The 25,837-nt window shown below is 35.9% G+C and overlaps 1 protein-coding gene across 12 annotated transcripts in view; it reads left to right on the top strand.

Annotated features, from left to right (window-relative positions):
• The window catches only part of LOC134529524 (plasma membrane calcium-transporting ATPase 2), a 349,005-nt gene that overhangs the window by 227,853 nt on the left and 95,315 nt on the right, over window positions 1-25,837 (top strand). For all 12 annotated transcript variants that reach the window (XM_063363712.1, XM_063363709.1, XM_063363708.1 and 9 more), the window contains 2 exons: window positions 14,501-14,666; window positions 25,379-25,570. In XM_063363712.1, the coding sequence (XP_063219782.1) occupies window positions 14,510-14,666; window positions 25,379-25,570 (349 nt within the window). In that variant the 5' untranslated portion in view covers window positions 14,501-14,509. The remainder of the gene's footprint in view (window positions 1-14,500; window positions 14,667-25,378; window positions 25,571-25,837) is intronic.

Raw genomic sequence — 25,837 nt, 5'->3', positions numbered from 1 at the left:
TTAGCAGCGCAGAGTTTAAATGTGTGTGACTGTCACGAGGTTGTGGTACGGAAGCAACGGCGTGCCCGAGTACTTTTGGTCGTTCAGGAGACGAAAGTAAATGCAAAACTTACGGACCCGCCTAGTCAAAGACAGTGCGGCTGTGCCGCGAGTGCTACGAAACGCGAATTTAATCAAGTTTTTCGGCCACCGGGTCGGTGGTTGTCACCTGGTGCTGCGGTGCTCGTTCGATATTCGTCATAAAGTGTCAGGCAAGGGATTGGCAGGCGTGTCACTGGGAGCAATTTTCCGTGTCGTCTTGCTGAAACATTGGCAGTCTGCGCGGTGCATACCCACCTGCTCTTACCATGAACCTACAAGAACATCGATCTTGTGTTGTAGGTTGCATTAGCTGTAAGAATTGATGAGGTGGGTGGGTAATACTAATTCTTTAATTTTAATAACACGCTGAAGAAATTTATTCTCTGAGCTGTGTAATCGGTGAGAGGGGGCGAGTGTTGTTGAAAATGTTTTTGAAGCGAGTTTTGTTGCACGAGGAGTGGTGGTGCCCCAGATGAGAGCGAATCAGGCTATTTTAATTTTTTTGTTAATTTTTTTCTCACCTATAGGAAAACATTTGAAATAATACAAATTTTTTTTTTGTTATATTGTACAAGTTTCAAAATGTTCTAGTCCCAGCATTTTGTTTCGCTTGCCCATCTCCTGGGTATATGAATGTGTGGGTTTTCTCAATATTCTCCGCTGATTTTTTCTTCTTTTCACTCTGGGCGTGATGCAGATTGAATGGAGCTTGGTTCGCGTAACTGTTACAGTGTGCTTTGGTGAACATGATGTTTATAATGTTAACTGAAGCGAAATATTCTTTCCTGATAACAAGCATTGTGAGACACCGAGAAAATATCACAAGCTGTGCACACCGTATGCGTGGTGTACTATCATATGAATATTGCCTTGTGTAACCGGATTTTTGTGCGGGTGGTCTATTAGCTATATAGTGTGTTTTGATATCATAAAATTTTAATTCGAGAGGTATATTTTCGCATGGTGTTTTAGTCTTTGGGAATTATGAAGGAAAAAAATAGCGATCATCATCGTGTGATTTGTGTGCATGCAACTCTGGTCCTTTTTTATTAGTAGTTTTCGTTCAAACAAAGGGTTTGTAGTGATCAACATTTGATTTTAATATCTCCATGAGTATTGTTTCAAAAAATATCGCTCCTGTTGCAAGCTTTCCTTGTGAAAAGAACATTCTTTGAATTGTATGAAAGCGTGGTGGTCATTGCCAGTAATTTTTAACGAACTATTCCAATTTTTTCAAAAATAAAAACAATTTGAAGCAACCTGAAAAACCTCATAGAGCATGTGGGTGCAACCATCTATTTGGAGCTCTAAGAGAACACCAATCACAAAAATTAGAGTTCAAAAAGTTCCCAAAATCAATACAAATTTAAAAGAAAAAATATGTTCACTTGTTAAGTTCACTCACTAAAGCTCACTTTATTTACATAAAGTTACAAAAACAATATTTACATTATTAATGTTTTATTAATATGCTCAATATACGATAGGTTAAGACGGTAATCTAACAACCATAAAGGCATGGTTAAGATACTCCGCTAAATCAGTCAGATTTTTAGAAGTGTGAAGTTGAATAATTAAATTTGATAAAATAAAATAAAAATATTCAAACACACATTGTTCATTTACAGAATAGGCTTGCAAAAATAAAATATCTGGAAGTAGTACAAATTTACGAGCTCCTTGTTAATGCGAATTTATGCAAAAATTGAGTTAACTAAACTGGTTGTGGTAATAAATATACAGACGCACGCATAATAAATTAATTTATATATGACGAAGTAAAAATAAACCGACCACTAAGACGTATTAACCAAACCATAGCAACTGTACTTTCACACTTTAGACAGTATTTGTTCTTGAACACAAGAGTAAAAATGCACCATAATATAAAAGTGTAAAATTTCACTAAGGTCGGTAGAGACTTTGGTCCCACATATAAATTCGTGTAAAACTATATATTTTTTACAGTGTAGTCTAGATTCCAAAGTCCTCGTAATGCTCGGTGAAATGTTACCTCTGCATTGGCTGCTGACTTGTGAGACGCCTCCACTAGGTAGTCTGTGTTCCGACAGCTATCTGGTCGAGGGTTTCTCATAATCCCAAGAGTGCTACGCATTAACTGTGAGCCAATAGCAGCCGCAGCATAATGACATAAGTATTGGGGATACAAACTGATGCAGAATGAATTCAGCGAATTTTTCCAATTTCTTTCCATGAACCAATGAAAATAGTGTTTATATGTTTGCTGCTTTGCCTGCATTTAATCTGTCTCATCATTGTTAGCCCACTGTTTTCATCTATGTTGTTATATTATTTTTCATGACTAAGTTCCTTCAACAAAATTCTTGTGCTGTCTGATATTTATAAGGTTGAAGATTTTTTGTCCATGCTGTTGTCGTTGTGTTTTCCATAATACTTGTTTAGTTTCAATGTTGGTTCTGTTTGTCCGACATCAGTCTTGTTTTCTGTGAATTTTTTAATTTTTTCATGACAAACAGTGCAAAACTGCAATGGCGTATGTAAAAAAACTGTAATAAAACAGGTTTTCTCATGTTGCGAATACAATTATAATACGTAATTCGTTCACGACATTTAACGTAGAATATTTTAAAATAATGCCGAGCGTGATAAGTTTATGCAAATTGTGTTTTTAGCTACATTTACTGACGTGAATCACACGTAGTTCCCCTACCCGCCGCTAGAATTCGTTGCCGGAGCAGCGCCGTCGACTATCGAATCGTTCGATGTGCAGAGCGAAAAGGTTAAATCGTATTACGGAATGGCTGCGATGAAAGAGGAAAAGGCTTGAAAAAACGCGAAACCACGGCTTTGGACATGATTTTCGAAAAGGAATTTCATTTCTCGCGCCGGCGAGATGCCGAGTGGATGTCGGGAGCTGGCGGCGACAGCGCGGCGTGGCGCTGCTGTCGATGTGTTACTCGTGGTTACTACGACGTTCAGCTCGAACTGTGCTCCTGCACTGGCTTTCCCACTCAGGGAAAAACCACTGCAATTTACACATCAAACTGGGAACGGCCTTCAAAATATTCATAAAGTTTATGATTAAATTTAAACTTGTTTTCCTCTAGATTAATATCGCTATTACCTAATGTATAGAGACCGGAAAAATTCGTGAATTCATTTCGCGATAGGCTAAAATATAAATCGTTATACCTCAGTGCTGCCTCTGCTATGGGCTCACAACTCACCTGGATGACTCTGGGCCAATGAGAAACAGCCCTCCAAAGCTTTATCGAATCACAGGCTGCTACGCTGGAACGTCTCACAAGACAGCAGCCTATCCGTGGGTGGCATTTGACCGAGTGTACGTAGAACTATGGAGTTCATCCTACAGGTCATTGAACCCGCGAATTTTTCCGGTCCCTACTAATGTAACATTTACGGGTAGTCACCGCCAAATTAGCTTATGTTCAGCATAATATATTTCTGGCTTTCTCTATGAAAACTGTTATTTATCTTGTGAAAGTTCATTAAATAGTTGATAATGTAAAGTTTTCTTTTGACTTTGTGAATTTTGGTTCGCGCCATCCGCCACAGATGGCAGCACCTTGGTTACACATTTCCGTTCCATGCGACTTCCGTTCCACTCACGAAATTACTCCCACCAAATGCCGTTTACCGAGAGCTTAGATGTTACATATTTAGCTACCTTTTATCCACTTTAGGAACGAATTCTCAAAAAAAAAAAAAAAACTTTCCCCTTCCTTCCTTCTAATAATATTTTCGCTGAACGACTTATTTTTACAGTCGTTATAAGTCAATTCCCTGTTTAAATCAACGACTTGGAATTAAGCAGTGTAAAAAAATTAATGATCTCCTGTTAGTTCAGTGTTTTGCGAGGCATGTCAGTTTATCAGACTTTCGAACCCACTCAAGGAAGGAAAAAATACCTACAACGGTTCTACTTAAGTCTCGTTGTCAAACATGACGCAAAACTATTATAGGTAGAGACACGTGTTTTATTTTTTTTTGCGAAATAATCTGATCGCTCACTTAACTGCAGTAAAGTGTGCCCGTACTGTCGATTGTTTCCTCGTGATGGGCGGCCGTCTGAAAGAGAAGCCATTGCTCTGATTGGCCCGGCCATCCAGGACGCGTTTGCTTCCGTTCTGGACGGCTGTGATTGGTGTGCTGGCAGTATACGTGTACCTGAAAAAAACCTGGCCAGTTACGAAAAGCAGGCAATGCAGGCAAAGTTTTGATACACAGCTTGTCTGGAAATCTTTATTGGAGAGAAATACATAGGATGTAAAGGAGCCATTTTCGCTCACTGTGCCTAGACGGTGAAAGATCTTTGCAAATGTAAACGCAGTATTAAAAAAAAAACGTAATGAAAAATAAAATGCTCCTGCTGAATGCAACTAACTATTCGAATATGGAGTTGCAGGTTCCGTTGGTGAAAAGAACGGAACGTCACCCTACAATTCGACTCGCTTTTATACGGCGGGGTGTAGATTCAGCTATCGCCGGTTCTATTAGTTGATTGGTCAGCTACTTCCAGCCCCCCCCCCCTCCTTCACCGGAACCAAGGCCAACGAGGCGATTATTGTTCCACTCCCAAGGATATCAAAGCTAGATTTTCCCGCAACTGGGAAACTTGACGGGCCTTCCCGTTATCCAGAGGGTTCCCATCTCACTATTTAACCTTTCATCCGCCTCAATGACATCATTGTCGAAAAACAATATCGACTGAAATTAATCAAGTTTAATTTTGTTTGCGACAGTTAAGGTTAGTGAAGCAGTGTTCTTTGATTATGCCATTCATTATTCAGTGGCATCTTAGCTTTTTTTTTTTTGCTTCATAAACATAGCCTATAAAAAAGAATCATTATTCACGCTACATAACAAAAGAGTAACTTTATTTGTGCGGTTAAAAAAATTAATGCAGCGCCATATTACATTTACCGCGATCACAGTACCCCCAGAATTAATTTATGTTCAGCAAAATATATTTTTATATTTTTCTGTATCAAAATTATTATTTATTTTATGATTAAATTTTTTTAAGAAATTATTTACATGTAAACAGTAGAATTTTTTTTCTCCAGAATTTTTCCTATTTGATGGCACATTTCCTTCTTAAAACATATCACTATCTCAAAGATCTTGGTTGATACAAAAATGTTTAGCGCTTTACTTGCTAATGCAAAAATAAAAGTTAAGGTTGATAAACTTATGAAGGGATTGAAAATTATGACCATTTGAAGTATTACTAATGTCTGGAATATGATCATCGATATCACGAAGAGACAAAATACAGCAAATACTGCCATTTAAATTTCGCACGATGTTAAAGAGGAACCAGGGATAGAGTATTGGGTTACGTGAATGGACTTAATCGTATAACAAACAGTCTCCGCTCACTCAAGGGTATAGTGTAGACAATAGTAAGCTTACTCGTGTGTTCGGAACAATACTTGTGTACTTGTGATGTGTTGTCGACTGGCTTATCACAACCTGGCATGTACGGATCACCAAGTAGAGGGAGGGGTGTCTATAAGAAAGATTACACTCCGAATTTGATGCACAAACTTTCTCCGTGAATCGTGTTAGTAAATCTGAGCCGAGGACCTACTGCCTGGGAGATTTGGACCACGAGCCTATTCGTGGTGGCTTCCTTTCGGAAGAGATACAGTCAAACATGTATGTCGACATGTATTAGGTGGAGTAATCCTCGCCCCTTTGTTAAATGGTGGACTTTTCCATCCCACCTTGATTGCACGGTAAAACATTTTTTGTAAATGTAACTGAGATAATTATGTAAAATAACAGGTAACTTTAAATTTGTACATTTACAAAATTTTTTGCAGTGATGCTGGGTTCGGATTTTTGCACGGGAATTTAAGCTTTGTGTTGTCCCAATACCGACATCAATAAAAATTTATTTGTAATTCATTCTTCAATAACATTCCAACAATAACAGGGCACATACATTAGCATACTAGAACCAAATAAAGTACAATTGTTGAATATTCAATTATCTTTTTCATGAAGGAACTGAAAAACAGCTAGGCCGCAAAGCTCATTTTACAGGCGGTCATTAACAGTGGTCATTTCGTATATAGATATTTCTGATGACGTGGAATAATACTTAAAGCGAAATGTAGGTTAATGTTGCACGATGTGGCTCGAATGTGTATGTCGATGGGAATTCCAGCTTTGCAGTGCGCGTCGAAGACAATTGGTAGAGGACTTACTGTTTATAAATACAGTCACGTGGGAATTATGGGCATAAGCCCAACATCTTCGTCATATCAGCGTCTGCCGAGACTACTTGGGGCGAGGGAGAACATTCCGAATGAACATATCCTTTCAGAGTTTTTTCAATTACAGATAAAAACTGCTTGAGAGCAATAACTTCAAAAAAATTGGGACTAAAAGATTTATTGATATGGACCAACACATTTTTTAAATTCATCCTTGGTTTATATAAGATCTAAAACTTTGAATTCAAAGAAAAAAAATTATCTCAAAAAATAAAGTGCTAGTCTATGTGTCATGGCCACATTCTATGTACAAAAATAACTTGGGAATTCACTAAATAATCGAAATGGCGCAGGTGTAAGACATTGCATGCGGGTTTGAAAACCACACCGAATGCAGTGGTCAAACAGTTTTAAATTACTAAACACCTGGAAAGCACAACCGCATTCTCTTTACAATGAACTTGATAAAAAAAATAAAATTTTAATTGCGTCAGTAAAATAAATAATTTGCGGCACACCTAAATTAAGTGCAATGACAATGTCCGAAGCTTCAGACTTATACCGTGATCCCCAAGACTGTATATTTTGTGAGTGAACGGAGTGCATTAAATAAAAAAAACTGAAACAAATCTCTAGCCTCTGACCCAACCGGCAGATGACGTCATTAACATATTGCGCGCAACTAAAAACTATTCTTAAAGGTACTTTTAGTATTACTAATTTGAAGTTTCGCTACTCATGCATTTCAAGAACATTTTATCTTTCCAAAAATGTTAGCAATAAAAATATTTTCTTTGTACCACGTAGTTTACTCTCTCTTGGCGTGCCTTAAATAAAGTCATTCGTAGGTCGGAAGTCCTCTATATGTACAATGAACATTTTTGCAGCTTAGTAACAGCAACTACTTGACACTCTAAATTGAGTCAAAGTTTTGAATCATTTTCTTTACAGATGGTTATGAAATTTCTCGTCTGCATCCGAAATTTAATTATTTTTCAAATAACACAAACAATTCACCTGCTTTGATCGTGGTAAAATTATGATTTCAGGTTGATTATTGTATCACAAAACTGATTGAACTTGTATTTTATTAGTTGAAAACAACATTTGTTCAGAGAAACTTTATCCCCAATTGATGAACAAAAAATAAATGTACATTGGTTTGTACGAAAATACAGCTTTTCTATTTATTGATGAATAACGTCTTCTTTACTATTGTTTGCCTGCCTATTTCATTTCACATGAAATGTTCGAAAGCCAAACCAAAATATTTCACCATGAAATTCATTTTAAATGTTAGCGAGTAGCATTAAATAACTATTTTAAAATTTTTTCTCGTTGTCAGAGCAAAGATTCAGCGTGTGTCATACTCAGCATTGCCACTTGTGGCGTTTTCACGTCACGTGCACGCGACGGCACACCGAAAACTGGGCGAGACACCTTGGCCTTATTGCCGGCCCGGCTTGGGAAGAGCGCCGCCCCCGCCTGTGCGCCCGCCACCGGCGTGGCTGCAGTGTTGCGCGGGCAGCGTACCGCCCAGGCGTCCCCGTCGCCCGCTCTAAACTTGCACCGGGTACGCGCTTTACTTGCGGTCGGATGAACACTTTGATATCTCTAGCTTCTTCAGTGTAATACTGCTCGCTTCACTTCAGCGTGTGAAGCTGAATGCTAATTTCCTCGTTACTCATTTTATAGTCTTCATTAAAGTTAGTAGAATCACAGTGTGTAATATATCTGGCAAGTTAAACACTGGTGTGTTCGTTGATTTTTGCATTCTGAAAATAAAAATTAATTGAAAGATTGGACTATAAACAAAAATCAATATAGTCAAATGTTTTTTAATCCTAAAAGAATTTACAATGGCAATAAAGGTACCTGATTAAAAAAAATGACATAGCCTTTCGTGGAGCCTCTATTAAGCGACAAACTGAGCTAGTTGCAACACATGGACGCTTAGAATTTGTAGCCACTGTGTAACGATAAATCTAAATCAGTCGAATTGGTCCTTAATTACTTTTTTGGATAATACTATTTGCTCATAGTTCTGCTCTTTGAGACACCACAGCTCAAAGGAAGTAAATGTTTTTATTTATTAAAAAAACATTAAAAAAAAGCATTCAAGAATACGCTGAGAGCGGATGAGTAATTCTTTTTCCGGATTGCGTTTTCAAGCTGTATTTTTAGAAGAGTGAAAATGGCTAAATCGCGTAGTTTTACACCAAAATTTTGGACATGGAACATCGGACTGAGATTCTTGAAAGCACTCAAAGGACTTGCATTTACAACCTTATCTTCATTTCTTCTTCACATGCCACTCAGTCTCATAGGTCTCCTACGCGCGACGAGAAAACTGCGCGCCCGTTCAGGGGCTTGCGCTTAGAGGCGACGTAACGCCAGAAGCACCAGCGAACGTCGCACTTGTCGCCCCGCCTCACCAACCATGCGGCTGACCTCCGGAGGGCGAGTTGGACTCGCCGCCGCGTTGATTGGACGCAGTTGCCCGCGGAATGGTGTGCGTCCACGCTGACGCAGCCTGATCGTGCGGTCAGGGGCTCGATGATGGGATGAACTAGCCTCGTCTGAACCTCCCGCCAGCACACACGGGCCGGCGACACCTGGACTCCCGCTGACTTGTAGCCTGCCCAGGCTGGGCAATAGCGTCATTCTTTCCTGCTGCAACCAAGAGCCGAAGCTTTCAAGATGGCGGACTCGCGCGTGTGTGGCGGCATGCACCCGCACGTGTTCGCCTTTGTGGACGTCGGGAAACTTTACAAAAAAAAATGGCCTGTCGAATGAAACTTCGTCAAGGTGAAACTACCCTGGAATATATTTTGTAAACTTAAATGATCGTAATATGAAATCGTCATTACTTTTAAAAATCGTGATTGAACTAGCTTGATTACATTTGTGAGGTAACATCATAAAAAAATTCAGGTTATGTGTGTCTGCAGCACAACGGTAAAGTGCAAGGTGTTTAATTGAACGAAACATGTAATCCTACCTAAGACATGGTTCCCTGTCTTGTAATTACCTTGAATTTTTTATGTACTTTTTTATTGCATTATAAACTATAATTATGCAAAAAATATATTGTTATTAATTGTATATATTTATCCCTATAATTGCTGTACTAACATTTCATGCATATTTAGCCTGATTGTTCGGTTATTTAATGCTAGATAGGCCTACAGATTTTTTGAAATTTATTTCAGATAAACAATAAAAATTAAGTTCTTAAATATACATAAATATACATTTAACTTTGTAACTGAAATACATTTGAAAGGAAGTGAATGTCCCTATATTACTGATGTTTAAAATAACAATTGATATGAACTGCAAACCTGTGGAATGAAAATGCGAGTTTTTTTTTTTTTTTTCATTCAGGATTTTAGTTTATTATGACGACTTCACTTATCTTAAACTCAGCTTGTTTCTTGGTTAATACATGAAAACAAATGGTTTATTAAAAATGTGTGTCTCGTTGGCAATTTTAACAAATAAGATAAACACATTTATTACTGCGGAAGTGTGAATCTCAATGAATTAAATGCATGTTATTTTACGATTAGGTTCATATCACAAATATACTATGGTAAATCAAACGAAAATTCTCTAATCTAAGTCTTAAAATAATTATAAGATTACATTTCTAAATTAGCCCATCAAAGAAAACTTCGTCTCATATATGTAGTCGAGAGTTGGACATCATTTTTTTTTTCAATCTACGTCAATTAAGTTGCATACTTTTTTGTAAGTAAAGTGTAGAAAAAATATAAAAATTCAATTCTGTGGTTAACATTATTTTAAAATCAGTGGCTTACGTATTTTAAGCATTATCAGTATTTGGTTAAATTGACAGAAACTTGTTTATTTATTCCAACCTGCTATACAAAAACAAATTTACCAAGAAAAAAAAAAAATTAACATTAAACAATATTTTTTCTTGTTTTGACTTTAGTTGCATATTACTTGCTTGTGAAATTAAAATATTTATTGCTGTGTAAAAAGTGAGGTGTTATGTAAAAAAAATGGTTTAAGAAATTTTATTTTTGTGACGCTGTAGCAGTGGTACAAAATCGATGAATAAAATGTGACAGTGGATACTTCAGCAGCAACGTATTTGTTGTTTTTTTTTAAAAAAAAAAGCTTAATAAAACCTTATGAAATGAAATATTTTAAAATCCAAACTTATTTGATTTCTTACTTTACAGTTAAATTCTACCATATTAAATATAAATTAAATTTGAATTATTTCATTCAAAAGATCCAAAGTTTAACTGTCATGAAATGTTAGAAAAATATGACACTCTCTTAAAACCAGGTGTTCTGCCCTGAATGCGTACTTTATCATAAATAATTTTTTAATACATGACTGAATAGAGGTTAAAGAGCATACGTCCCTGAAATTTTCGGCCTACAGCCAAAGAAACTAGATATTCACCTAACCATGGTCATATAAATTGCTTATGCGTTGTGTAGCTTGTACCAATAATAGTAGTAAATCGTTCGATACTCTTATTAATCCTTATAAAATAAGTATTCATGATATAATTCAGTAGTACGTGTGTCTTCTCTGTTTATTATTTAGATCAAAATTAATAATAAAAAAATTTGTATTTCACATTAAGTAATATCATTTATGAATTTCCATAGATGATATCTTATCAGTATATTTATTTTGAACGTGAATTTAATAGTGAATTACATTGTATTGATTTATTAAAGTGTTTTTTTTACTTTGACGTATTCACATTTTAAAGTGTTGTGCATGATCAATAGACTATCCGCGTCTATACTTAATATTTGATTTTATTTCATCACTTATTTGCTAAACTTATGTTGTTTGTATTTGTTTTATACTTGATAGTACGTGTCTATTTTTGACTATGTCTGTTGACTGGTGCTTAATAAATTTATAAATAATAAAATAAAATAAATAATTAATTTTTGTTCCTGACATCGACCAGCAGATACTCTTTATGTTGCGATTAAGCCTGAACACAATTTTTATATTTTTTGATGTTGTGAGATTTGTTTTCTCCGTATAAATTGTGCTTTTTTTAATTGCTTTAATTTGGTCGGTTTTTTTTTGTGTCAGTTCTGACGGTAAAATTACTGTCAAAACTTCCTGGATTTCTCCGTCTGTTTTCCACAATTTTCAATCAAAGAATTATTATTTTTATATTAATCTGGTTCTACGACTTTTAGACAGCAAATGGCTACGCTAAAAACGTAGACTTTGGGCTTCCGTAAGTACCGCCCCCGCGTTCACCTGAAGTTTACGGGAAGCCTTTTTTCACAGACGAGAGAGCCAAACGTCCGATCGTGCATCTTCGTTTTTTTTTGTTCATTGTAAATAAATATGGTGGTGTTGATAAAAAGATACTAATGGTCAATTAGGTTAGGTTAGCTACATTATAAATACTTTAAAACATTTTGGACGGTTGATTTGGTTAGGATAGCTACATTAAAGATACGGAAAAAAAGCATGAACTTCGGAGAACTTCGGGTTTTGGCTCTCTCGTCTGTGAAACGTAGGCTTCCCGAAGTTTACTGCGAGGAGCAAATGTATAGCCCGTGTCGATATGCTGGGCTGGGATTGGAGCACTTGCGCTGCGGATTGCAGGTCTCCGCAACTCAGTGATCCCGTGTGCGCTTAGAAACGTTATTGACCTACCGCCATGGAATACAAAGTATTTCAAAATGTTATTTATATTCGTTCGTGATGTTATTGTTGCACTTTGACACGTGGTTTCATTTTCTGTTTCCCAGAACTGGACGCCTTTGTGCTACTTCGCCTTAGGTATTGATCTGTTCAACGTATTACCTGGGCATTATATGTCTTACTGAGAATCATTTCGTCATTATATGTCTTACTGAGAATAATTTCGTCATTTCCCCTTCGGGGAAATAGAATACAATAGAAGCTTGATAAATGTATCTTTTCCTTTTGTTATCCGGTTTGCTTGCTAAAATACATTCTTACTAAACCATGAAAGCGCGAATGTGTATCAGTAAATCAGTGTTAGTAAAATTGTGGGAAAAAATAACCTTTCCTGACAAAATTTGTTCACCTAAATATTTGTATATATTGCTACTCAAAATAAATAGCATTTTAAAAGATTAAATGCGTGAACCAAAACGTGAATATTAACAATTAAAACATGTTCACCCGTTTAAATATCATCAGATCTTTTCATTGTTGGTGTAGAGATCTCAGAAATAGCGAGTCGCTAACTCATAATTAGTTTTAATTATCAAACGCGACGCCGATTCTCTACCGGTAGCTGAAGCTACCCGAAAAGTTAAATTCCAGTAGTAAATTAAAATTCTCAGACATACGTCAGTCAAATTATGAAGAAAAAATAAGTGACAACACAGGCAAAAACTCAGATCTGTGTCCGATTCTAATTTTTTATTTTTCCGATTCAATGCGTATGTAAACGTTTATCCAAATTTTCGTGATAGTTATAGTTATACATGGCAGTATTGCGAAACAGTTAGTGGCCCCATTTTAAAAGAGGGGTGGGGTTTCGAACATTGATTTCTCGCTATTGGGAAACGTGGCTGACGTTTCTGTGAGTACTTGCAGTATTTTCTCGGAGTACTCCCGTGTCCCCCAACTATTCATTCCAAGGCTCTATTCACAGCTCATCAACCCTCATAACCTCTAATGACCCCGATCTCGACAACACGTTAAGCCCTTATTCATTCCTTTCACACTTACACGACATATTTCATCACCGCTATAAGCAGCGAAATGTTTTAAGCCTGTTTCTGTAGTGTGATTTTATATCCACATGCTCAACCAACCAAATTCAGCTGTGCATATCCTACAGTACCGATCACAATGAAATAGTACATATCTGTTAGGATTCTGAACTCGAGTGTGAGCAGTGTGAATGGTCAACTACACTGCCAAATAATTAGATCTCTAGTTATTTTAATTTGACACAGCATTTCATTCGCAAGCTTGCAGTGAGGTCAAATTAATCTTGCCGATTCTACTTGTCCGAATTATGTGTCTCGTAATATAATTTAAGAAATTCATTTTACATTAAATTATTGACGTGACAACGTCTAATAAATCGATGAACGCCGGCTGCACGCACGGAAAAGTGTTCCGTTACGCACATTATTCCGTTACGCGGTGTCCCGTTACGTACATTGTTCCGTTACGCTGTGTCCCGTTACGCTCATTGTACGCTTGCGCCGCATCTATCTCTCTTCCACTCGACGGTTAATAAAGTGAAGTGAAAAGTTAATGTGTTTTTCATTGCTTATTACAACAACAATTTCGGCAATAATGGTTAATTATCCTTGCATTTTAAAAATCTGATTACTAGTATAATTTCAAGTATTTATTATTTTATTATTGAAATAAAAAAAATGATTCACTTTTATTCATAAAGTATGCAATCATTTCATCAATGTTTTGTTGTGACGTTGTCACGTTAAACTATCGTCCGTAAACCGACTTTACAGACAACCAATTTCTTATTTGAATGCAGCTCAATGCAAGCTCGACTGAAGCTTGTTGTAGCAAGCTTGCAGCGACAAGGACGTGCGGATACCAGCGAGCTTGCATACTATTAGATGCAAATTGGGCAGAGTTAGCAGAGGGACATGGTTGGTTCAGTCCCACCGTACGACACAGCACCGAGGCGCCCCCCGCATGCTTGCAGCGATGAGGACGTGCAGAGACCAGCGAGCTTGTGTGTTCTGGTCTGTGGAATGGAAACAGTTATTAAAAGAAGACTGGTGGATCAGCCCCACGTTATGGCACTCCACCGAGGCACGCCACGCATGCTTGCAGTGACGAGGACGTGAGGAGACCAACTAGCTTACAAGCTCTTGGCAGCGGGCTGGTGATAGTTAGTAGAAGGAGACTGGTGGTTCGGCCCCACGGTATGGAATTGCACCGAGGCACGCCACACATGTTTCCAGTGACGAGGATGTGCGGAGACCAGTGAGCTTGTAAGCTCTTGGCAGCGGGCTGGTGATAGTTAGTAGAAGGATACTGGTGGTTGGGCCCCACGGTATGGCATTGCACCGAGGCACGCCACACATGTTTCCAGAGACGAGGATGTGCGGAGACCAGTGAGCTGCAGGCTGGGTGGATCTAGTACAGGGATACGGGTGGTTGGACACCACGGCCCGGCACCAAGGCAGTTCTCGCATGCTTGCAGGTCGGTGCGATGGCGACCATAGACGGCCGGCCGGCGCAGTATGGCATCTCCCTCAAGCAGCTGCGGGAGCTCATGGAGACCCGCGGCCGCGAAGGAGTGGCCAAGGTGGCCGAGCTGGGTGGCATCCAGGATGTGTGCAAGAAGCTCTACACATCTCCAAGCGAAGGTATGTTTCTCTCCTGGGGCTGCAAGAGTGCTCCATAGTCCCATCTCGAGTGAGACAAACACTTTGGTGATTTTATGCAGTCACATGTTTGGTAATGATTTTTTTTTTCGTACAGAATTTTTTAGCGATTGATTTAATTTTTTAATTTTCATTGATTCCAATGTTTTTTTACACATAATACAGTTAACCATTGCACGTGTATTTTAAAGTTTTAGAGAAATATTTTTTCTGTCAGCAAATAATATGGTCATAGCTTTGAATTTTATTCATTTTACTAAAAAAGTTTGCTGAATCTGGCGTCAGATTTCGCCCAGCCGAGGAGTTATTTTGTACGCTATGGCTTAGAGCAATGATCTTGAACACTCCAAAACTCCCTAAACGGACCAGATGTGCTCCACAAACATTTGTAAACTTCGGAAGTATTCTGCCAGCTGTCTTTGTGGATGAGCTTTATAACTGCTCGGCCATAAGAAGTCATCGTAATAATAATTACCTGTCTTTGCTGCTGTGCACTCTTGACATTGTTTTATTTTGAGACCAAATAATTCTCTCTCACATGTCACATTTTGTTTCCTTAGCCTGCTTTCCCATATCACTGATACGTGCATTGCACCGCGACTACGGATTTTTATGGATTATACGCACCGTGTAGAGTCAGTTACTTGCAACCAGAAACTTAAGTACGGAGAAACTTAAATACTGCCGAAATATTAAACGAAATAGAGAGTAAAAGGCAATCATTTAAAAAATATAATATCATAAACATTTGGCCCAACCTTTTTTCATTTTACTCTGTTTAGACTTTTTTTTGCAATAATTACCATTTAATTTCAACTATAATTATATTGAATTATTTTGGTGGCAACTATCAGTGACGATAATGTGCGATCCATCATCTCATGATTATAATGTAAGATGATTATAACGTAAGTTTCGGGTTTAATTTTATGAAAATAATTTAGCAAGAAATACGCTTATATTTTTAATTACATTAATAATTCTATTAACACTATAAATATTAGAAATATAGATTTTTGAACCCAAATTTATAAAAAGTATTACATTCAAAAATAAGGATTTTATGAACTACTTTATCTAGAATTTTCTCTGTAATATTTCAATGCAAAACGAAACTATTCCTTTCTTAACCCTATAATTGCTTGACACAATAATCTTCTCCGGTTTAAAAATTTGAAATTAAGTACCTTATAATTAAAATGGGACACATCAAATATATACATCTTCTCCTCTTGCAGCCTACATTATTTCTCTCTTGTCACAATACGGGCAGTTACTGTGCAACATGGTTCATAGGTTCTGCAGGCTTGCATTGTACGGGCAGTTACTGTGCAACTGGTTCATAGGACCTGCAGGCTTGCACTGTCAGCTTCATACATTTTAAGGGGGATGAGTTAATGCTGTGCCTCTGACCCTCACACCATGCCAAGCTGGGGCCTCTGAAGAAGCTCGGTCAATAAGTACCTCCACTTGTCAGAGCACCCACATAGCAGATGACATGTTCAAGGACAGCAAGACAAATGTATTTTGTGGCCTCGATGAGATCACGTCTTGTGATTCTGGCATCTGTCATGAGCACATTAATGCTTACAGCACCACTATATTTATATATAATTTGTCCTTGGACATAAATGAAAGATTTAATATACATAAATGTAAATATATATTTTCGGTTTATGGACATGAAGTTAAATATTTAGTGAAAAGAGTCATATCCATGTTTATGTTAGTTTGTCAGTTTCCCAAGTGCATGCAAGTTAGTCACTGGTTCCGTCTGGTGGAGGGTCACTGAAAGTAGATTTAAAGCAGAGCATCAATTAATGGTGGACCGACTGTATATTGTACTGATAACATTTTTCTAGAACGTCTTCAACCTTCTTGATGTAAGGCATGAAATATTATTTCAATTCATGTGAATCAATGCAAGAAAACAATAGCTAAAAAAAATTAAAGGTAAATGTAAAATATTGCCGAACCAACCAGAATACTTTATGAAAGTTTAAACTGATACAAAAAATATATTTTTTTTTATAATTGATGCGCTGGATACCAGCAAATTAATTGGTATTTTTAGAAATACTTTTCCTATTCTGTTTTACAACACATTTTCCACCAATTTCGGCGATCATTATTTTCCAAATTATTATTTTCACTTTCTTTTAGGGTTTTGGCAGTTCAAGTTGGGTTCTTTGAAAATTTTTTTAAATATTTTTTTTAGATGTCTGTCTGATTTTAAAATTTAGTGATTATTAAGGTTCTTTAAGTCAGCTTTTTCATCAAGTCGTTTGTTTTTGACAATTTCTTTGTTCTGCGGGTCGTGGTTACTTTTATGCAACAGCTCCTTTTCTAAAGAAATTTTTTTAAATGCATATTTGATGTCTAACTCAATGTTGTAGTTATAACTATTTTAAATGGCCATGATTGGGTTCTCACATATGAAATTTATAAACCAGTTTTTTTATTGAAAGACATGCAGAGTTTGATTCTTTTGAGTTATTTCGTTATGTTACATCAATACTTTCAGTTCTTTGCTATCAATATTTGACCTTGAACATTGTTTTTTTAACGCACTGTCATTCATGTTCACAGACTACTTTGGCCTTATGTTCATCCTGGTCAGTCCAACATCATATGTGTATCTACAATGAGATTGTGAATTTTTACTCTAACTTATGTGCGACGCAGTAAAAAAATTAGTACTACATAATTAGTTGTATTTTTCTGTGCCAATTTTTAGGCCCTTTTACTAATTTATGTTGATGGTTTGGTACCATCAAAAATTTCTTAATGTAATAATAGACTTTAAAGTGTTCATATAATATTTTTTAAAAAATAATTTTGGTCATTTTTTTATTTGTTTCGTTACTGCCATGTATGTTATTCTGTCCTTAATTTACCTGTTAGGTTTTCTATATTTATTTGTGAGTTTTCAGTAACGACAAACTTTTCTTTTGCTGCCTGTGCAGATAACCAAAATTCTTGTACCTACTGCTTATTAGTTTTCTTAATCTTTGTTTGGTAGTTAATGTTTACCTCACAGCCAGGGTGAAAATATTGCACCAGAGATAAGTTAACTTTAACAGATTGTAATACTAATTTTCAGCTTAAAATTTTCAAGTTTTTCACAGAAGTGTTCCTTTACGTTAAAAAAATGCTTCAGTGCTTCATACGCAAAAGGTAAATTGCCTATGTTGCAACGCATTTACTCATATTTTACAGTAAGTTCCACTCTACTTCTGCGATAAGAAATTTTAGCTTCCAATTAGTTCTGTTGAAAGTAGCTTCCTTAGTCGCATTCTAAAATACTACATACCGAGATTGTTTATTCCATACTTCCTGAAGAATTGGACAGGTTCTGCCAAAAACTTTGTCATGCAACATCATTTATTATTTAAAGATTTTTGCAGCATTCTTTTAAATGACAAAATTCTGCGAAACACTTGCTTGCATACAAATAAATCATAATGCTGTGAATTGTACATTTTTTAATGGCTTAGTGTGAAATCTTTACATTTGTACAATGTTTTTTAAACACTGCTTTAACTAACAAGGAGAATGCAAGGCTGCGGGGTGTTCAGATCAAAGTGAGATTTTGTTTGTAATCGGTACTCAGTAAGAGTACTTAGGATATGCTAAAGCCGTAGCGTGCACAACTTAACTATTGTCGAAAAAAAATTCTAATGTTAAAAAAAAAATATTTGTTCTACAATTCGATAGTTCGCTATGACAATTTTTTTTTTTTCATATTTTCATCATTGATCAACAAATTGAATTATTTATAACTGTTTATACACTAAACACACGGGAAATTAAAATTCGTATGTGGTTAATATAAAAAATTAAAATATCAAACATGATATGATGCATTTACAAAATATAAATTCTTCCATTAGTAACATTCCATTTGGATTTCATTCGTTTGACCTGATCGTAGTTCCGTGTATTCGTGCCTCTATAGAAATGATGCACAGAATAAAAAAAAGGTTCTCTTTCACCATCTGTACCTGAGGTGTTCTTTGATTTCGTCAGCCGTACTTTATTCTAATCAAAATTTACAGTTCGTTAGTTTATTTTTGGAGTTTGCCTTTAACGGACGTGTTTTGTAATTTGTGTGATGTTAACTCCAAATTGATTACTTTTTGGCAACATTTTGACAAACAAAGAACTTCCTGGCTGCTCCGTAAATGGAGATACAATTTCTGAATAATTTTTGTGCAGTAATAAGTCTAAACTGGTATTGAATAATACAATAGTATATTAGGTGACTGCATTTCACTGGACTATAAAAAAAAGTTATTAATATTTTTGAGCTACACATCACACGGAGCTTGACAACTTAAAAAAAAAAAGAGGATGAAGTTGTTTTGAAAAAAAAAATTATCTCTTGAAATGGAATGAGGATATTAAAAACAAAGATACATCTTTGACAGATATGCTTTACTTTACTCATGGTCGTATGATCATTTTATTTGGAGCTAGACAAAACTATCAACAAGTCACAACGTAAAACTTACAACATTGGACATTGGCTGCTGTTGCACAATTTAAAGATTTCGATTTCAAAGCTTCAGAGCGCTGGGTGACCAGTTTCAAGCATAAGCATTGAATTCTTTTACAATTTATAATTATAAAAATTTATTAGTAATTCAATAACGTAAAAAAATGAAAACAAAACCATAAATCGGTGGTAACAGATTATCAAATCGTTATAAACACACATACATGATTTTAAACTTTAGAATTATTTTTCCTCGGTAATGGCTGAGTAGTGTGAGCTACGGCTTAAGCAAATTAGTACTTATACCCCACAGGCTTGCTGTCTCCGTGAAAGTAGAAAAAGAATTTTGACTAAATTTATTTATACGAAATATTATTTAAATTTTAAATTATAACACAAACTTTTATGCGCATGCGTCAGAACAGAGCAACGCATTGTGATTAGCTGACAGCACTTATAATTACTTTTTTAATGCTCTCTTGAAAAGAAAGAACAGAGACATGCTAAATGTTTTTTTTTGACAAGGTACTCTAAAACATTTTTAGAACTAATAATTTTCGCGATGCTTTCTGTGTAGAGATACTGTGCATTTTTTTGTTTATTTTTATCATAAAAATTTCCGATAGAACATTTGATGATCTCCCTGGCTCATTTATTTTTTAGTTTTTTATCCCTTGTTTCTAAAATACGCCTTTCTCGACCACTACGAGGCGCAACTTGTAATTGACCGTCCCGTTACTAGAAATCGCGAGCCAGACAAAAGGCATGATGGTGCACCTTCTAGCTCCATCCTTTCGCAGAAACGTGCCATGTGCTAGCCCCTAGCCCAACTATTTCGGTTCGTCTGATCCCAATGTGTTTCATATCAGAAAGTCACCACATTTGTGGCATGTCATAGTTTTTTTTATACTATTTTGACATATCATTAATATCTCGTAGATAATAATTTGCGCCGAAACAACTATTCCGGACAGTTCACAACACAAGAACTTGCGTGACGTCACAGATGGAATGTTCTGCCTGCTATTTGCTCCCACCCCAGAAATTGCAAGTAGACCTGGACATGTTCTGTTTAAGAAACCGCGAGTCATGTAATGAGAATCTCCCGTTTGCTTTCAGGAGTTTTTTTACTGCCCGATTATTTAGTGATATTCTACTAATCATAGATTCAAAACTAATACTCAAATTTACACTACCACTGGAAAAATTATTATTTTTTAGACTTTGGATAGAAAATATTTAATACATTTTTTTGTGTATTTTATTACAGCGGAAAGATACTTTATGCATTGCTAATGTACAACTAGGTTCTTAGTAAAAATCAGGTCTTATGATTATATTTCTTTCCTTTACTTAATAAATAATTTTAAATACTTTATAAATCGTATTACTGCTTTTAAAAAATTAACTCTTACCAAAACGGTTTTGGGCAGTTGTGTTATTTTGATACAGTTTAATCCTAAATTTAATCAACGCTAAAGCTTTTTACAACACTTCCATCTACTCACACCACTGGATACCTCTACTGTGCATGTCTATATTTTCTGTTTTTCCTTGTCGGGTGCTAAAATATTTTCCTAATAAGCCTGTATACACTGCGTTAGCTTTTTTTTATGGACAGCGACGCTCTTTTGAAAACGTAGCAAATTCCTTCCTGTATTTTGATTAGCTTATTTTATACTTTTCAAAAAGTAAATACATAATTGTGCATACGAAATGTTTTATTTGCAATAATGACGAACTTATGCCTGATTGTAAACAGCAAGAACATTGACACCCTCCACAAACATCGCCTTCGCCACAGCTGGGCTTACTGAAGGAGTCGATAACTTTATGACTGCTAGTAGTGGGCTTGGGAGTGTCCTCCACGAGGAAGAGAAAACTTATGTGGTTTTTCTTTATTAAAATTGCTTGAAAACTATCTTAGACAAAAAAAAATTATTTTGCACAAATAAAAATTATTATAATTCAAACTACCGTTTGGGAAGCCTCAGCAAGCACAACACCCGCAGCAAAGAGTAATAATATTATGTAAACAAGAAAAAAAACTATATTAAAACCGAATTTTTAACAGAAAATATACAAAACAGAATATAGTAAATTTAAAAACATTTGAACGGCATGTCACGAAAAAAAAATTATTTACTATAAACATCTGAGTACGTTCATGGTTTTCATTTACTAGAAAAAAAAATTCTTTGAAATAAAACAATTAAAAATTTTCGTCAGATTTTTACTAACATGAACGGGTACTGTACCGGCGTTAAATCTTGCTTACTGTACAAAAGTAGTGATACTTTTCGAGCGGTCGCCCAGCCGACGCATTACCTTGCGCGCTACGCGCTGCAACCTGGTTGACGTCCAGCTAAGCGGTCCGTGGCGAGGCTGCTGCGAGCCACCGCCTGCAGCCTGCAGCCTGCTGCCTGCAGCCTGCAGCCTGCTGCCTGCAGCCTGCTGCCTGCGCCATCTCCGGAGCAGTTCTGGACCGCACTTTTTCCGCGCAACGCAACGCCTCCCAAAGTGTGCGCTGTTGTCTTCAGCTCTAACCTCGAACATCACTGATGATAAAAAAAAAATGCCAAACAAGTTGTTAATCAACCATATCTTTGTGAAAAATCGATCTAAATATTGTGGTAATGTAACAAATATAACTTTCCTAAATTGAATTAATAAAATAAACTCAAACGCACGTAAATTCAACTGCAAATCTATCAAACTTGTTTATCGCAGTATTTAAATAAAAGTGACAATTTCGTCCTTTCAACCTTGTTTACTATTTTTGCGAGATAAACAATATATTTTTCTCAGTGTAGTATCAGCGAAATCTTACTTATATTTTAGTGGCCTGAATACCTTAAATAATTTTTTTAACTGCTATTTAAATGATCCCCGTTTAAGCCCACTGATTTGTCAGTCAAATGGAGCTTTTTAACTTCTGATTTAGTTGAAAACAGCACTCTGATACAAAGGAGTGTAGGAGTGGAGTGTAGGCTATTCTGGTGTCGGCAAGGTGGGCTATAGGGGCGCTTGGAACATGAAATACGCGCTCCTGCCGTGCTGCTGCTTGAAAGGCCTGGTTTGAAAAGCTGGCGCTCACTGCCGCAATCTGGCGAGGTATGCGACCCCCCCTGTTGCTGTAGCTGTAGTGGCTGAGACGCAACTTCCCCCTGTTCTCTGCGCCGAGAGCCAGTCCATTTCCATCAGCCCTCCCTGCGGACTTCTATAAATACCCTCCGACCTTTCATCTCGGGTGTATGGAGGTTCCTGTGCTAGGAGTCGCCGCTCCTTTGTGCCTTTGAACAAAACCCCGATGTGCAGTGTTCGTTTTGTGGCGACGGTACATCTCACAGTGGAATGTGGAATGTACAAGTAAAGGGTATTACTTCTATGAATAACCACATTCGTTTTGACACAAAGACATTTTGAGTAGTACGTAGGACAGGCTTCAGGCTGTGGAGACGTGAGCCGACCACCATTTTGGGATTGTGATGTCACGGCGCCTTTCTTGGATAACCTTGACCTTTGACAAATACTTTCAAAATTTGCCTTAACTGACTCAACATTTGCCAACATTTGCCAAAAATTAGCCAAAATCCGCCAAAATTTCCAGTTCTTTTGGAACCAAATTCCACCAAAATATCTAAAAAAAAATTTGAAAAAATTCAAATTTTCCTATTCCGAGGGAAAATTTCATGTTGTTAGGGGGAATTTCCTGTTTTATTCCTCAAAAATTCAAAATTTCCAAATTCGAAAAACCTTAAAAGACTTTTGCCTTAGTAAGAACCAAAAACTTAATAGCGGCTTAAGAGTCCTAACAGCAAGCTACCATAAGCCGCCGAGGTCACGACCATTACCTTGACTGTAAACACGATCTCTTTAATTTTTAAACAAAAAATTTAGAAAAAATTCAAAACAAATATAAAATATTTATTACTTCAAGTTTTTAGTTACTTAATCGATTTTGGTGCTTGGTTCGATTCCCGACTAAATTAAACACGTATTTAGTATAAAATATTAAAAAAAATCGGAGTTACAATTTAAATAAAATTGTAATGAAAATTGCTTACGTCACACCCACGATCATGGATTATAGAAACATTGCACTTTTCATTACGCCTACTATCTTGAAATTTCGTCATTTTTATGCTGGAAAATTGGGAATTTTGTTAAAATTTAAAAAAAATATGTAATTAATAAACATTTAAATAAAAAAAATTCCGACATATTGGATTATGACATCACGGTCACCATCTTGAATATACGTATTTTTTATGCTAGGCAATCGGTAAAGTATTTTAAAAACAATAAAAAAAATTATTGATAAAATTTTTAATAAAAACATTCCGAGATCTTGGATTATTACGTCATGTCTTCCATCTTGGAAATTCCTAATTTTTTAGCTAGAAAATGGGGGGGGGGGGGAGAGGGAGACTAAAAAATAATAAATTAATAATTAAACTAATTTTAATCAAAAAAGCACTTACGTCATGGAGCTCGGGTTCTCGGTTCGAGCCCAGTAAGGACAGAATAATAAATAATGATGTCAGATCCATCCTCCACGGAAACCACCGACAAATTGACCGCCAACCACTAATGTTAAGGTATAAATATCGCCAGCCAGTATGTCGTCACGTCCGCCATCGTGTCTTTGTCTGCTGGAGGCCACGATCTTGTTTTCGTCTGCTAGAGTGCGCTACCGCCATGTTAGTTTAATTTTTGCCTTTTAAAGTGCAGTAATCATTTATTACTGTGACACCTGCCGTTTTGACATTTGGGAGCCATCTACGAAATTCGTAGTTATTTAGCTAGAAATACGGGAAGAATTCCAAAATTAATAAGAAAAACCACTCATTAATTTACTAATTGAATTTAACGATATCCATCCTTGCTTCAATCCTTCGTCAATGCGAAAATGGTTATTTAATTAAAATTACCAAAAAAATTACATGTTCAAGAAATAAAAAAAAATATAATTACAAACCAAAAAAATATTATATAAATTCTATTCTACTGCAGGAACACTTGCTTAAGTTAGCAATCTTATAAGCATTTATTTCTGCATTGGTTTGAACCGACTAATTCTTAGCTCCGATCGGTTTACTGAAGACAGAGAAGAGGAAGATCCTTTTTTTTTATTATCTTACCCTCACCGGGTTTGAACCGAGAACTTTAAGCTCCATGAATTAAGCATGTTTTTAAATTAAAATTTTATTAATAAAATGTTTTATTAAATTTAAAATTTTCCCCTAAGTTCTAGCGAAATAATTAGGAATTCCAAAAATGGCGGACATGGTGTCATAATCTAAGATGCCGGAATATTTTTATTAATTTTTTTAGTAATACATTTTTTATTAATTAAATTTCCCCCCCAATTTTCTAGCATAAAAATTACGGGTTTTATAGATGGCGGGTGTAACGAAAAGTGCAAAGTTTATAGAATTTGAAGATGACGGGTTTGACGCAAGTAATTTTTACTAAAATTAAATTAAAATTTTAATTAATATTTTTAATTTAAAAAAAACTGGAAATTTTGGTGGATTTTGATTAATTTTGGGCAAATTTTGAAGGTCAATGTCAAAGGTCAAGTTCAAGGTCATCTAAGTTGGCCACCATGACGTTACAATCCAAGATGGCGGTCGGCTAACATCTCCACAGCCAGAAGCCTATCCTCGGTCTGGCTATTATATACTACTATCTTGTTTAATTTCTTGGCTTTTTACCATTTAGTGGTTATTCTACGTAATTTTTGGGAATAAAACGTTTCTCAAATTGATGCATTCATTTTATACCATTTTTCGGACTCTGTTTTCCGGGCAGTCTTCACGTACTAAAATTACTTTTGGAAAATTTTGATGATAAAATAATATTAAACAATAGTAAATTTTGATTCAGTATGTTTGTGTAAGTTTAAAAAATAAAAACATTAAAAACTGCCAAAAAATATATATATCATTAAACGATGGTCGAGTATATGTTTAATCTTTGTGGTTTAGGAAATTTTAAAGATGTAAAACTATTGATACCATGCTAAAGTGAGCACGATTTGTGATAGGACAAGTTTTGCTGCACTGTTTCATAACTTGGACTAGAAACTTATCATTGGAAGGGAAAAAAATGTACACTAAAAAGCATGATATCAAATCTTCTCCTTGTATCACCAGGCTGGTTTGTAAAAATTATTTTTTCTCTGTTTTAGGTCTCAGCGGTTCACCAGCGGACATAGAGCATAGGCGAGAGACCTTCGGATCCAACACGATACCACCAAAACCTCCTAAAACATTCTTGCAATTAGTGTGGGAAGCTCTTCAAGATGTGACGCTTATAATTTTAGAAATTGCAGCCGTAGTGTCATTGGCATTAGCGTTCTACACACCATCAGATGACGGAGGTAAAATATTATTTTATAAAAGTAGGCATGTTTAAATTCCTGAGTGCCAAACGATTTCTCTACTAGTTAAAATATTTAATTTTATGAAATTTTTTTATGTTTTAAATTTTTCATAAATTAGTGTTAAAATACTTGCAATTAGTTACTTAAAAATTTCCATGTCATATAAGACAAAATACAAACATTTATTTTGTGGGAAAAAAATATATAAAATTGAAAGAATATTTTATTTAAAGTACTGAATATATATTCAAAGGGTACTTAATA

The sequence above is a fragment of the Bacillus rossius genome, chromosome 2 (assembly GCF_032445375.1).
Source record: "Bacillus rossius redtenbacheri isolate Brsri chromosome 2, Brsri_v3, whole genome shotgun sequence".
NCBI lineage: Eukaryota > Metazoa > Arthropoda > Insecta > Phasmatodea > Bacillidae > Bacillus > Bacillus rossius.
This window is presented reverse-complemented; position numbering and strand designations above follow the sequence as displayed.